This window comes from Lissotriton vulgaris, chromosome 12 (assembly GCF_964263255.1).
Source record: "Lissotriton vulgaris chromosome 12, aLisVul1.2, whole genome shotgun sequence".
Taxonomy (NCBI): Eukaryota; Metazoa; Chordata; class Amphibia; order Caudata; family Salamandridae; genus Lissotriton; species Lissotriton vulgaris.
The window spans coordinates 698,618,306-698,634,084 of record NC_141700.1 but is presented as its reverse complement, the minus strand read 5'-3'; the positions used below and the strand labels follow the sequence as shown (position 1 = coordinate 698,634,084).

Genomic DNA, 15,779 nt, shown 5'->3' with positions numbered 1-15,779 from the left:
TACTGCTGGTGTGGCCTGAGGTTCCTGCAACACACACTAGGGGGCCGATCAGGATAGCGGTTTTTCCGCATCCTCGGGGCCGGCGGAAGCCACCGCCGGCCCCGAGGATGCGGAAAAACCGCAGCGGACTGACCAAGGACCCACCGCCACATTAGGATGGCTGGTGGGTCCTGGTTTCCGTCCGCAGCTTTTCCGCCGCGGTTGGCTTACAACCGCGGCGGAAAAGCTCTAATATGGTGACGGTGTCTCTCAGACACCGTCCACCATATTAGGATGGGCAGTGAATTATGCTTTTCCGCGGCGCGTTTCCCGCCGTGGAAAAGCATACGGAACTTCACTGCGGGGGCCCGTTGCGGGCCCCCTATGTGAAGGGGGGGTGGGGGGTGCACATGGGGGGTACCTATGGTACCCCCCTGCATTTGCATGCAGAAAGCGGCAGGCACCGCACGGTGCCTGCCTCTTTCTGCATGCAAAAGCAATGCGTGCATTTTTAACATTGCCGCGGGTGCAGCTTGAAGCTGCACCCGCCGCAATGTTAAAAATAGAGGATGTGACCGCCAGGGTGGCGGTCACATCCTAATTGCACAGGAGGGAACTCCGCATGCCCATGCGGAGGTTCCCTCCTGCTCTGGGGTCGCGGACGGACGCAAGTCCGTCCGCGATCCTGATCGGCCCCTAGATCTTGTATCGATGGTGGTTGACTCTGCTGGCTATAATCAGGTCACAAGTTAAATGACAAAGGTTCTTCGGTTAGACAAGCAGGAACCAACTATGTCTCAGGATTTAGGTCACATTCAGGACCATTGATGAGAATAATGGGAATCAGTCAAGATTTGGCTCAGACAATATTGACGTTTGGAAGATGTGGTCTTAGAAGTATCATGTAATATGCAAGTCACTAGTTGGAAGATATGAATAAGGTAATCTGAAACCTTTGGTGACTCAGTTCCAAGGAGTTAGTACAGTTGTTAATAACTGGCAAACCAGGTCAATACTGAATTAAGGTTCGACATGATGCTTGGGAGACTGCTGAAGAAATAAGAATGCACTAAGCCATGTGACAGCCTGGAGATAGGATCTACTGACCAGCACACGAATCTGATTAAATAGCGGCTTAGTTGGTAGTGCACTTTCCTTCATGCTCCTGCAGTGTTTTTCACTGAGGTCCTAAAGAGATTCCACTGCTTTGCATGTGCGGATGACCAATGAATGTATTCGGCCAGGAGGACAGCCCTTCAGTCCTTGTAAATACTTCAATTTGTCGAAGATCTGTGGCTCTGTGGAAAAGCTACAACCTCCCGTGAACGGAGAGTTTGAGCCATGGCACATTACCACAACAGAACAAACAGTGCAGAAGTGTCATATGGAGGTACAATTCGTTTAATCTTGATTTTATTTGCTATTCAAGCTCTTGTCTCTGGGATAGATGAGGTGTTACCGTAGTTCGAGTTTTTTCCTTCTCTGCTTTAAGCATGAACAGCAGAATGCTGATTTACAAGACCAGATGGCCAATCCAGCCTTCCAGGAAGTGTGGCCAATTTGCTCTCGCATCTCTTCTGATGGTTCCACTTCTGAGAGTAAACAGGTTTGGTAGTTTTGGCAGTTAGCCAGCCTTTTTAATGGATCAGGAGTTAGAGACCCACCTCACTTATCATAAAGCACACAACAGCCAGTTCTGTTCCCAACAGAGAAAATATATAATTTCTTTCAGAAATGTATGCAAGTTGATGTGAGGAACAATACATTGAAAACTGAAAGCTTGTGGTGGTCTTTACATTGTAGAATGATGGGTCATAATAAAATTTGTGTAGGCCAAATCTTCTTGCACGGTGACATATTTACTCTTGATGCTAGGTATGAACTGAAGATGTGTGGTGTATTTTCCTATTAAAATTCATAAAAGCTTGATCCCTCTTCTATTTGTAAACTGGAATTCGCATTAATAACTGGATTTAGATACTTTCAGAAACCTGACTGTATGACCAGCTTCTCAGAAGTTTTACACCTAATAGACTTGCCAGGGTTTTCACTCATCAGAATCCAGCCCCTCTAGTGCTAGTGCTTTGGACCTTGCTCAGAGATATTTTAGTATCTACAAAGGGCCCGATTCCGATCTCGCTCGGAAGGGCTCCAAACGTGATACGGCCAGAAAAAGTCAGAGCTGTATGCTTGATTTCCGAACGACATGTATAACTGTACAAGCGAGCAAGTACGATGCGATAATTGCCGACCAAATCGTATCTGGGACCGAACCGCTCCGTACGTCTCGTCCGTAGACAAACCGTGACGTGCAATGGAGCCGTTTTCCGACCGAGCAAGTACGATGCATGATTCGGACCGCCGGATCGAGTAGAAGCCTCCGACACGTAAAAGCTCCGGGAGGCGGATTTTGGGGGGGCCGTATAGGGCCCCCTTTACCCGTAGCTTTATGAGTCGGTCACAGTGGGGGACCCAAGGTTCCCCCCTACACATGCATGTACGGTGCGGGTATCACAACGCATCCCCACAACAGGGGGGGCCCTTTTACGCAATATACCTTTTTCGTCAATGGCAGCCTATGTATGCGACGTACAACAGGCTCCTATTGACTTCAATAGTGCTCCAAGTGACCAGAGCCTGTCAGTGCATACTCACATCGTACTCGGGTGCTCGGAGCCCCGGAGCACGAGCCAGTCGTAAAGCCCTCCGGTTCCGAGCCATATGGAGGGTTTCCCCACCAGGATTGGAATCTGGCCCAAAGTGTTCATATTTTATCCAGATTAGCATCTCTGGGATAACCTCTCTGTCATGGTCCTTGCAGAAGTCTAGGGTACAGCAAAAGTCATTAGGTGCATATCACAGCTTTTAGCCAACACCCTGCAGTGAAACCATGTTATCCTCCACACATATGCCATAGGGTGGCATTCCTCAAACAGAGACATATGTTTATCTTATCGACTCTGACAGCGGAACTGTAGAGAGCGATTGAAGGTAAGGTTTCATGGCTGTGAAATTACAGAGGAACAGTTCAGTGCCAAGCTCCCTTCTTATTCTAAAGTAATTTGCCTACTTATGTGCTTATAGGATGAAGGCAGGTTAAATTTCCTATGGGAATTGAAAGGAGACGTGATTAGCTAACTTAGTCCATTGATTTGAAGGAAATGCTGTTCATCGAATTGGTTGTGATTGCTAAGCAATCTCGTACCTGTCTTGAGGCCAAAATCTATTGTTTAGCTTGGCAAGGAGACGAAGGTGCAAAGGTGATCACCTCATTATAAAGGGATGCTCCTGTTGTCATAAGCATCCACATTTATTCCTCGAAGTGTGGCGTAAGGGTTTCTCTTTGAGAGGAACATCATGTATCCACAGGGCCACTGCTCGTCATTTGGACGACTTTTCTGGCAGGGGAATCGGGTGTTTCTTGTGGTAGACAATCATTCCAATTTGAAAGCTGTTGTTGAAGGCATAAAAAAGAAGTAATGGAAAGCATTTGTGAAACCTGCTTGACCTGAGGAAATCATGAACAAATTTGATAATTTGGAAAATCCAGTTGACAAAAGAAAATGAATAACCTCACGCCTTATTGCAATAAGCATATTGTGACAAAAGGAGTCCAGTTGGAAGGAATTATTGATTTAATGGGTGTTATATTTATGTGGGTGGTCCAGGACAGAGCATTTTTTATATTATGAGTCTTCTTATGTTGAGGACTGACAAGGAATCTTTTTCTTGGATTGATTTTGTGGTAGCTGCTGGAGCTGGAAATCATTGTAGTTTGTCATGAACTTCTGCCTCGCTCTAAATCTTGCAGCAGTCACACTTCCCATAACCTTCCCCCTCCTGAAATTAAGTCTGCTAGAAGGAGTTAAATTGGAGACTACCTGAATGAAAATGTATGACAGTGGTCCAGCAGGGGCTGGAAAGGATGCAAAGAAGCTCCATAGTATGAGATGTGGTTCCTTTTTTATTTATTTTATTTGTGTATCTCCTTTGCAAACAGACCAGTGAAAATTATGACAAGTCATTGTCCAGCATCCTGCAGAGGCTCACTCTGTAGCAGTTGGAGATATCCATCTCTGTTAATGTGTAAGTGCACAGCATACTGGCTTTCATTTTCTAGCTTTAATATGGTGGTCTATGGCATAGTGTTTAGAACCATCACACTTCAAGCTTGGAGTTTGTGTAGCGGTTGCAGTATATAGGGTTATTACATTGGAAGTGCAATGCACTCAGCATTCCTTGGAGTTAAACCAAGTGCAGAGGTGCAGTGTAACCCTCATCAACCAACAAAATAGTATGGTGGGGAACATAGCTGGCTACTCAATATTTACTTGCCTTCCTGCACCTGATGTATGACCTTCAGTGCTATTTCACCTGGTGACATGTCTGTCAGAGGACTGATGGCTTTGGAATATTTTGCTTCTGTCTCCCTAGTGACTCATCAGTGGTATTCCAGCCGTTTGGAAGTCGGTGTCGCCGTAGCAGCGTATCTCTGAATTTGGGTTGCCCGGGACTGGTAAGCATTTAAGATTCCTCTTGTATTGCCTATGGTTCTTTCATGGTCAATCTGTTTTGTTTCCTACAAAAATTCTCTATTTGCGCCATTGGGTTGCAAATACATTGGTAGTATTTAGAATTATGCAGCCCCTGTAGTGCACATGTGCATATAAAACATCAAATTGGAGTAAGCAGCAGAAGAATTGCTCCCCGTTACTGAGTGCCACTAACATTCTCCTTAAAGTTAGTCTCAATCCCATAGAGCTCCTAAAAGATTGTCCTCACAGGCCTCTATCCTTTGTTGAGTAAACCAAAGATTTTTCTAGCCGGCCAGGCCCCAGCCACTCCCAGTCGGTCTGGCCTTAGCCTCTCCCATCTCGCCTGGCCCCTGCCGCCCTGGCCCCAGCCGCCCTGGCTCCAGCCGCCCTGGCTCCAGCCTCCCCCAACCTCCCCCAGCCGCCCTGGCCCCAGCCTCTCCCAGCCGCCCTGGCCCCAGCCTCTCCCAGCCGCCCTGGCCCCAGCCTCTCCCAGCCGCCCTGGCCCCAGCCTCTCCCAGCCGCCCTGGCCCCAGCCTCTCCCAGCCGCCCTGGCCCCAGCCTCTCCCAGCCGCCCTGGCCCCAGCCTCTCCCAGCTGCCCTGGCCCCAGCCTCTCCCAGCTGCCCTGGCCCCAGCCTCTCCCAGCCGCCCTGGCCCCAGCCTCTCCCAGCCGCCCTGGCCTCAGCCTCTCCCAGCCGCCCTGGCCCCAGCCTCTCCCAGCCGCCCTGGCCCCAGCCTCTCCCAGCCGCCCTGGCCCCAGCCTCTCCCAGCCGCCCTGGCCCCAGCCTCTCCCAGCCGCCCTGGCCCCAGCCTCTCCCAGCTGCCCTGGCCCCAGCCTCTCCCAGCCGCCCTGGCCTTAGCCTCTCCCAGCCGCCCTGGCCCCAGCCTCTCCCAGCCGCCCTGGCCCCAGCCTCTCCCAGCCGCCCTGGCCCCAGCCTCTCCCAGCCGCCCTGGCCCCAGCCTCTCCCAGCTGCCCTGGCCCCAGCCTCTCCCAGCTGCCCTGGCCCCAGCCTCTCCCAGCCGCCCTGGCCCCAGCCTCTCACGGCAGCCCTGGCCCCAGCCTCTCACAGCCGCCCTGGCCCCAGCCTCTCACAGCCGCCCTGGCCCCAGCCTTTCATAGCCGCCCTGGCCCCAGCCTTTCACAGCCGCCCTGGCCCCAGCCTTTCACAGCCGCCCTGGCCCCAGCCTTTCACAGCCGCCCTGGCCCCAGCCTTTCACAGCCGCCCTGGCCCCAGCCTTTCACAGCCGCCCTGGCCCCAGCCTTTCACAGCCGCCCTGGCCCCAGCCTCTCCCACCACCCAGTATGATTGGTTTGGCCAGAGCCTGCTCGACCGTGCTGCCATTGCCTGCTCTGTCTGAGCCTGCTTGACCCTGCCTGCCATTTACCTCTACAAGCCTACCCCCTTCAGCTTCAGCGAGTTTGAATAAGACCTGCTCAGGCCTGTTTCTGAAATGTCTGCAAACATGTGATAACTTGACTGTCAAATATTGTCAAATCCTGTGTATAAATAACGGGCACGCATTGAGTTGTGTTTGACATTGCAAATTGATATGGGGTTCAGCTGTGATTTTGCAGTTATTTCGAACTGAAGGCAGTGAAAAAAGGAAGAGTAGCACTGCATGTCTCAGATACACAAAGTCGATAGCTATCAGATGTTTTGTTGAAGGCACTGTCAGCTCTGTGACACATCTAGGAGAAGGTTTCCTTCTCAACATTACCTAATAAATGTTTCCACATGACCAAACTACAATTCTCTGTGTGGCACAGTTTTATGTTTTGCATAATTCCAACCGGTGGTTTTCGCCTCATAGTTCCATATGGTACCTTATACAGTCAAGTGCCAATGACTATACTTTCTTTAGCAACCAATTTGTATTCATCATTTTGCCAGAACCTTTCCAGACCAGTGGCTGATAACAGGGCTTTCATATACTTCAGCCAGGAGAGAGAAGATGCCATGTGATATTTCACAATACATAATCACATGTAATGGGCCATTGAGAAAAAGGTGCCCACCTCCCCTTGATCTCATGAACTAGGTGCCTACCATCTACACATCATTAGGGTAATGTGTCTGCTGTCTCCAGACCCACAGTCGTAAGTGTCTTTGGTATCCAGATCTGCATTGAAATGTACCTACCATCTCCAGATCCCCAGTCCCAGGTGTAGAGACTGGTGCTTGCCATGTCCAGGTCCAAGAGGAAAGAATCCCGATAGGGCCAGGCGCCGGCCAACTATGAGGCATAGGGATGGATGCCTGCTATCTCCAGATACCCAGAGAATGGCAAGAGCCATCTCCAGAGCTCTTGAGAAAGCTGGCGACCATTATCAGTGCGAATTCTGACCTGGGATTTTTTTTCTGTTCTAGCCCTTCACACTTTCCCCACTACGGACATCTTGTCACCACAGCCAAGAGGGTATCAGGCAGCAGGTCAGAATTGTCGCTCTTGTTGATGATATGCCCCAGTTATGCGTGTCTCAGCTGCCTCCCTCTAACTGTTCTTATATCTTTGTCTCCACAGGCAGGTCTCACAGGAACATATCCCAGGGGTGTAGGCCAAAGCAGGTAAGAGCATGGTCCATTCAGATCACTTTGGGAAAGTTTTTGCTCTACTTCAGAACCTGAGCTCAACTCAAGTGTTGGTATCTGAACATATGAAAACACTAAGCTACAGACAGTCACACCACAAACTAGCTAGCATCAGCCACAGACAGGACAGTAATAAACACCTCTTACACACTGTTTCACCGATGCCACTGTAAGGCATTAGCTGCAAGGTACTGTGACCAGTTCCCACTCTCTGCAGCATCAAAATAGATTAAAGAACCACATGAACACCCCCTTTATATTTTAAACTTTAAAATCATAGAAAATACAATCTATGTCTACGACGTTGGAGAATAGCACAGTAGAGACACATTTGAAAAGGAGTAAGAAGCCTGGTCGAGATACATGCATTAGGTTCTTAAAACTGTTGATAGGAGTCAACACAGCATGAATTCAACTGTAGTTGCAGAATAGTATTACAGTCCTTGTTGCTGAATTGCCACATCTTTCCCCGAAGTATCTCTTCATATAAACCAATGTAGCTGGTCTGGTCTAGGAATTGAAGCCGATTATTCATGTCAAAGGCAAGAGGCAAGTGGAACGATTTTCAAAAGATACTGCATAATCCATACATATGATTTTAGCGTTCACCTCCAACTTTCTTCCTCTGTCATTTGCCAGTTTCAGCTTCAATGGCGAGTTTTCTCTAGACCTATCTATTACATTAAGTCTAATTTAATTTGATCTGATCTGTCCTGGTTTGTTCTACTTTGGGTAATCAAACCTGCTTGAAGGCGATGAAGACAATCGAAGGAAATAGAAATCATTTACAGACCTTGATAGAAATGCCAGGCTGAATAAAAAGGGAAAGATTGTCTATTTACTTTTGCACCAGTCCTTAGATACCCTTCGAGGGACTGGGTGGGAGAAAAGCGGACTCGACACTAGAGGGAAAATAAAAACAGAATGCTGCATGCATCGGACATTAATAACGAACAAAATCAGTTGTGCAAAGTTTCCAAAAACACGCAGTGCAAGAAAGTCAGCCCCGCTCATTGTGACATCTGGGAAGACCCCTGCAAACACTGTGATACCAAATATTCAGTGAAATGTTGTTTTATTCTAATATTCTTCTTTTTACTGATGCTAGCTCCCCTCTTAGGGTAGGCTGAAAATAGTGTGCGGGCGAAATGAATTTTATTTTTAATGTTCTTTGTTTCTAATTCTAAAACTGTCATAAAACGAGCACAAAAATGAGTAGGCAAAAGCACATTGTTGATGATGATGAGCAAGGAAGGAAAAAAAGCATTTAGAAAGAGAAAATAGAGTTTCCAACAAAGTGTTAATACATGTTTCTACACGTTCTTCACAAAGCCTCTCCAGGCTACTGAGGTTTCTAGGTTCCATAGTCTGCACACATCCTCTCCCTTAGATAGTCAGAAACACATCACTGTCCACTCTGCATACATCTCCAAAGATTAGATTACCTGAAAATTATATTCTTTTTGCACATAGCTCTTCCCTTTAGTGATATACATGTGTATGCGCTTTCCATAAGCCCCTACGTGCCAGAATGCCTTTCAGAGGTATGCCTTGTGAACGCAGTCTCAGCTCAATATAGTGACGCGTGTCTCTGTGAATTCTACACAGAGGCCCTTCATACTACAGTGTCTCAGTATCCATTCTGAGCTTACCATCTCTAACATAATGCCACACACATATCTCTGTACACTATGCATGTAACCTGTTTATTATGCCCTCTACTTACACCTCCTGCACACTAAAGCGCACTCTGTGCTCAGCCCGTGCCCACACAAATGTCAGATAAAGATACGCAAGCGGCATACAGCTCCTGCCCATCCTAGTGAAAGCTGTTTCTCTGCTGTCTGCGCCTGCCCGCCAACAAATGGCATGCCCATCTCTGCGCTCCTGGACACCACAGTAATGCATCAGTCTATGCACATCACACAAAGCCCATGGCATAGTGTGGTGAACACTTCTCTGGGGAGTCTACGAACAGCCTCTAAAGCAACACACATGCCTGTACCTGCTGCCTCGAGCCTGATTTAGGTTACACAGAAGCACTGTGTTAGCAGGTCTGGTGCCCACACTACGGAAAGAAGTGTTACAGGAAATAGGGCAGAGAGTAGAGACAGATATCAGCCCTCGGTGCTACCAACGAACCTAGACTGAGCTGCAGCATGTGTAATATCCTGGCTCAGAGGATGCTGACCCTCTGCCAGCTACTTTGGCTTCAGGCATTCTGACTAACCATGCAAACTGTTTCAGCCAGGGTAGGTGCCCTTTCCAATCCAGTGCGAATTACACCTCCTCCTACTCACCAATGTATTAACTGGGCAGGTATTGTCATGCTAAAAGCGCCTTCACCTCCTTTAATTTAAAGCAAGAGTCCCAGCACATCTTTGCAGCAGTGCTCTGCAATCGGTGGTAGAGTATACCTGTTTCTCAGTAGTGTACAGAAAGCTTTGGATAGTGAGCACCTACACTTCTATACTTCCATGTCAAGCATATACACACACACACACATCCTATCAGCAGGTATTGACTTACACATCAGAGGCACCTCTCAGGTGCTCCCCTTGTGATAAAGAGAATTAAAAATTCCTCTGGCTATAGGGGAACTTATTCAGCATTTCCATGATCCTTACACTCTAACCATTCTGCACAAGGAGAGAGTTGGAGAATGGATGCGAGATACTGTCAAGCATCCAGCCCTTTTCACACCAGTTTGGGCGTCATGCAGCAACCCTTTTTCTTCATCACCTCCATTGTGGTCTATAAGTATCATCCTGGTTCTTACTGGCTTACCTCTTCCCGCAGAGAGGCCCCTCCAACATTGCAGCCGAGCACCAGCTGGCCAAGTCCCTACAATTTGGTGAGTAATCAGTGCATAAAAGGAAATGGCACCATCCTTCATTAGCAGTTGGACTCAGGAAGGAAACCATAAACAGGCGGTGGATACTGCATGAGGAGGATCGATAATTTTCTTAAATGCATTCTCTCGATATCCCATCCTTTCTCCTTTCTCTTCTTCGTTCTGTCCATTTCTCTTTTGAAGTCCAACCCCTCCATAAACTCCCTCTCATTTTGACTGTAAAACAGTCCTCTGTATGCAACAGAACTGCATATATTACTGATTACAGAGAGTCTCATCCACTTATCTCAATTTTTGAAACATGGATTGCCCAAAATGACACTGCTACCCTCCATATTGGTCTTGCAGTCCTTCCACTGGGGCAGCAGAGTTGGAATCCTCTTAAATATATTGCTGTCACGTCATCCTCTGCAGTCTATCTCAATTATCAATGCCCCTTTTCAGCTGCACATTATAATATTCTGATGGTTTTGCAGGTACCTTCTCAGAGAACCTTGATTCCATCCTCAAAGCAACTCCATTTTGTGTCTCTTTTATGGTCCTTGCAACAATCAACACGTTCACTCCTGCCTGACGACTCGCCGCCCAGCACGCAAACTCTCCCCTCCCACTTTCATGGCAATCAGCTTGATTTTATTCTAATCCATAAATCAGTTTCCTGCCATCTCCCACAGTGACTGTTCAATTATCGACACGTCATTGCACATGCCCACCCTCCATTCCCTCATCTACAAACCCTGTCTCCAAAAATAAAATCCCTTTTTGATTCTGATCCGAACTGTCTGCACCAAACTAGCTGATTTGATCTTAATCATACTCCACCGTCACCTCCTGTGCCTCTTCCTAGGAAATCCTGATCACATCAACCCTCAATCCTCAAAAACCCCTCCTGCTTAAGCATTTCGGCCAGTGAACCAAATTCTACACACAGCAGATTATTTCCACTTGAAAAAGCCTTCAGTGAACTAATCTCTAGCCTTCCTTTTGCTAAATCAGCAAGCTGTGTTTTTTATATCTCCTTGCTCAAACCGCCCCCACTGAGGCTATCTCACCATTAACTCACTCCTGTTACCCCTTATGCTAATACTAGGAAGAACAACCATATAGTTAATGCCTGTGCGGTCTTTTTTTCCTCACAAATATTTATCAGAGACACTTGGCAACCACCTCATTCCTGCTCATCTTAACAATCACCGTCTATTTCCCAAACTGTATTAATGAAGTCCTTCTCAGCAGCCTCTGCTATCCACCACACTGCAAATCTCTTATTCACCCCACTAACCCATAATCCCCCAAAACATTAAACTTTGTTTATCTTCGAATGGTTTGCTTTGCCTTATCTCCCTTTTTAGATCGCAGCCTACCAGACAGTTCAGCCGTCTGGTTTGCTAAAGACATCATGGGGACTTTCAGAAAGTTTACCTAGGAATGCATTTCACCTGCTTATTACCATTGGCTTTGTAACTAAATTTTCTGTCTTTCTGTTTGCTGGCTTTATGTGCTTAGGCTCTCCAGGTTCAGTTCTTCCCTCCCGTTGCCTAAACTGTGTTTACTGTATTCTTCCACAAACTCCCTTTCTGTGAACATGCCTTTAAAACTTATCTTGTGATATTTGCTGTACATTTAAAGACCGAGGTCAAATGCCAGGCGCTCTCTTCCGAGGGCGCTTGTTTACTTTACTTTCTCTGATGTCAAAGTGAGAGAATTTATGTGACTATCTTTCTGGATTCTGGGGGTAAGAAATAATTTTTGGGGAGCACACGACAACATTTAAATGAACTGCGTAAGAATTTCAGAAGAGATCAAAATTGGGAACACAAATGAAGCATGTTTTTTGTTATTTCTGAAGTGTAATTGAAACAAATACTTTAATATCATCGAAACAAATCATTACACTAGGTGATCCAATTTCCATGCATTTTTGTTTGTGTACTGTATAGTTTTATTAGTAAAACTGTATGTCTGTGCAAACTTAATAGATAAGTACACACTTATATCAAGATAATATGACCAATCACTGTGCAGATTAGTAAGCCAGGTCCTGATGAATTGCCTTTGATTTCAACTACTTTGGCAAGAAACATGTTGGCCAACCTACGCACTATTTCATGAGCTGATACAGACCATCATTTATGGTTACAGCCATTATTTTTTATTTTAATCTAGACAAGGGAACCTGCTGAATAAAAAGATTATTAGGGTACTCCTTAGCCTATTTTAACTCACTCACATCTACACCAGAGAGCCCATACACGTATACCCACACTTCACATATGGCAAAAAACAAAAGATCTCTGCCATAGAACTCCCTTGTGAGTGCCTGTTGGGCATTGCAGCGCTGGCCCGACAAGGAGCATGCCCTATGATGAAGCCTGACACCCAGATTTGGGTGTGTGAGGGCTCTTGCTCCTGAGCATTCAGATGTCCCCCATCTGGGTCCTCAGCTCTTAAACACCAACCTGTTCTCTATCTTTATCACCCCAAGAACTGCATACCCCCTGTTGTTAATCCTTTTATATACCAAGATGCCAGAGCGGATCCAGAATTGTTTCATAACTCTCAATGCCTTCTGGGGCGCTAGCTCCATTTCTGCACCAGAAATTATGTCAAAGTGATGTCACCAGAGCATATAGGGCCCACACCAGTGCACTGACATCATCAGTTCCCTTTTTTCTGTGACTTTTAATGTGGATAAAGAGCTGCCGTTTGTGATTTATTTTTTCTCTTATGTTTTTTCTGTGGTTTTCACAAAATTGTCTCTCACATTCTTCAGTGCAGTGAGTTGGGATGTTCCGCCCAATAAAACAGGCTTTAAATCTTGTTGTATCTAAAATGGTCAGATGCCCATTTCTGAGCCCTCAAGGTCTGTCTGTGGTGTCTGGGTTTGAAGCACGACTTGAGATTGTGTGACAAATGCTGCCTCGTGTACTCCAAACCACCAAAGAGCGCAAGTCAAAACCTTTTATGGCCTGCGACGAGTGACACGACCAGCTTGATGCTGGTCGTGTTTGAAGGCGAGGTCTCCCTCAAATTTGCGTTCCTCTCCATCAAAATCACTGAGAGGTAAAACGAGTAAACACCACTACCACTGTGATTCCCCTCTGCATCACTCAAAGTCGAGCGGTAGGTCATCTTGATGTACGCCGCCCTCTTGCTGAGTCCTCCTCTGAGCTGGAGCTCATGGACATTACTGTGTCTGAGAAGCCTGCCTGGAGGAGCCACCCACTGCCGCACCCACCACGGATCTTGTTCTGGGCTCTTTGCCGACTCAACTATTTTCTGTACCAGTGCCAACAGATCATAAGTTTCCAGCGCCAGAAGGCAATCCAGCTAATTTCTTCAGTCTCATTATGGTGCTGTTCAAGCATGTGTTGGTCATCTCTCCTTCACCTTCAGGCCCAGTGGGTCCGTATTGGTTTCTGCTGGCAGATCTATCTTCTGTGCTATTCGTCCACAGGTTTCTCACTAGGGGGATGCCTCCTGTGCCTCACTCTTATGCAAGGCCCTTCGTGACACCTCCGCTACTGCTTTCGCTGATGCCTACACAAACCCCTTCAGTGCCTATGTAGCAGTATACTCCCTAGGAATACTCTGATTGACAAAGATGGTCAGGCAAAGAGATCCACCAGATTCTCCGGTGATGTTCAGGTGAGCCTCATGTAGATCGCATTTGTAGTGGCTCGCCTTTTTCGGGACAAGGCTGACATGGCCCTTAAGAGATTCAAGGTGGGAAGGACTACTGCCCACACTCTGTCTCCAACCCCAGGGACTATAGACAGTTCAGGACGTTTCAGGACTTTTCTAAATCCTTTGCCTTTTGGCACCATCAGCCTTTCTGAGCCAGTACAACAGCCCAACTAGCTGCTTTGTCAATACAGTGGCAAAGGAATAGGTCATCAAACCAAGCAGCCCTGGTCCTCTTCCTCATTCTCCTCCACACCACAGAGAAAGTTGTTTTATCTTCCCCTTGAAGGAGCGTGCGCAGCCGGTTGGATGATGGGTAGGTCATAAACAGTGGTGACCAGTGGATCCTACAGATAATAGAAAGAGGATAAGCCTTGCACTTCCAACAGGCTTCTCCCCTTATTCTGGGCCCTCGGTCCCTTCAGTCAGAGTATTCTCTCCGGATCCTACAGCAGGAGGTGGCAGCCCTGCTGCTGAATGAAACAGTGGACTTGGTCCCACAGCAGGAAATTGGACAGGGGTGCTACTTCTGGAACTTCCTGGTTCCCAAGTAGGACGGACACCTTCACCCGATCCTAAACCTCAGGATCCTGAACTTGATCCTGTGCAAGGAAAATTTCAAGAGGCTGTCCCTGGCTCATATTCAAGTCTGGATGGTGTCCCTTGACTTGAAGGACCTGTATTTCCACAAACTGATCCTCAGTCTCATAGGAGGTACGATTAGTGGCAGGGTCCACTTACTACCAATTCTCAGTCCCACCATTTGAACTAATATCAGCACCTCACTTCTTCACCAAGGTGATGGAGTTGGTTGTGGCTCTTCTGAAAAGGTCAAGGATCTCAGTGTTCTCTTACCTAGACAACTGGCTGCATAAGCCCAGTTCGCCGGAGATGGTGTTGGATCATCTGCAGGCAGAGCATCATTGCTGTCCGATATAGACTTATCATTCAACACGACAAAGTTTCACCTTAGAGCCTTCTCATCACCTCCTGGTCATGTGGCAAAATGAAACGCAACATATTTGAAAGTCGTCCATCCTCAGAGGGTTTGGGACATTTGGAATATGATTCTGTTATTTCAGAAGGGCGCTCATGCTCCAGTCTGCGGGCTTCTGTATCCTCCTGGTCATGCATCTGCATTAGAAGAAGTGAGCCACCAGTGGTGCGTTAGTTCCCAGTGTTTACAGCCCAGATGAGATTTGTTGACTAGTCTCCGTGGGCACTATGGCAGATCTGGACTGGTGATTGGTAGAGCACCCATCTTTTTAGCCTCCACCGGCAGTGACTACAGTGGTAACGTATGCATCCACCCTCGTGTGAGGATGCTCATCTGGAGTAATTGGAGATCTGAGGGTCTCTGGTCTTCTTCAGGAAAAACAGGCATTTTACATCAACCTGCTCAAACTGCAGACAAATCGGTTAGCTCTCAAAGCATTTCTCCCATCTCTTTGCTGCCGCTTTGACTATATCTTTACAGACAATAGGACTGTGATGTGATATGTCAATAAACAGGGAGGAGTGGTGTCTCATCTTCTCGTTCAGGTAGCGTTCAGGCTTAGGGCTTAGCCGCACCAGCACATGGTCTGACTAGTATCCAGCCATCTGGCTGGCTTACTGAACACGAGAGCTCACAGTCTCAATGGGAATAATTTTGATGATCACAAGTGGTGTTTCAACCCAGATGTGATTCAGAAAGTCTCTGCCATGTGGGGCACCCCGCAGGTGGACCTCTTAACCACTCGCAACATAACTCATTTGCTGCAGTTCTGTGTCTTTCAGTACAGCCTTGGGGGATGCTTTTCGATTGAAGTGGAGTTTTTCACTTGACCTCATGTTTCCTCCCATAGCCTTGCTTAATTGAGTGCTTAGGAAGATTCACCAGAACAAGGCCCTAGCCATTCTCTTTTCACTAGACTGCCTGAGAAGGGTGGAGTACACAGACTTCCTGCAACTGTCCCTGTGTCCCCTTCCTCTCGAGGCAGATCTCCTCTCCCATTCGCAGGGGGAAGTTGCCAGAGTCTCTACCTTCATGCTTGTACATTGACAGGGGACATTGAGCTCTTTCAACTGCCTCCAGTGGGGAGTGACACAAAATCTGTCTACACTGGAAGGTGGAATCAATTTGTCGCATGGTGTGT

General features: G+C 47.2%; 1 protein-coding gene across 2 annotated transcripts in view; it reads left to right on the top strand.

Annotated features, from left to right (window-relative positions):
- Positions 1-15,779, top strand: part of LOC147678026 (PABIR family member 2-like) — a 127,813-nt gene that overhangs the window by 43,392 nt on the left and 68,642 nt on the right. The window contains exons 2-5 of one of the 2 annotated variants that reach the window (XM_086945914.1): positions 4,414-4,495; positions 6,882-6,944; positions 7,036-7,079; positions 9,903-9,957. In XM_086945914.1, the coding sequence (XP_086802040.1) occupies positions 4,414-4,495; positions 6,882-6,944; positions 7,036-7,079; positions 9,903-9,957 (244 nt within the window). The remainder of the gene's footprint in view (positions 1-4,413; positions 4,496-6,881; positions 6,945-7,035; positions 7,080-9,902; positions 9,958-15,779) is intronic. The other variant, XM_086945915.1, reaches the window with a different exon arrangement.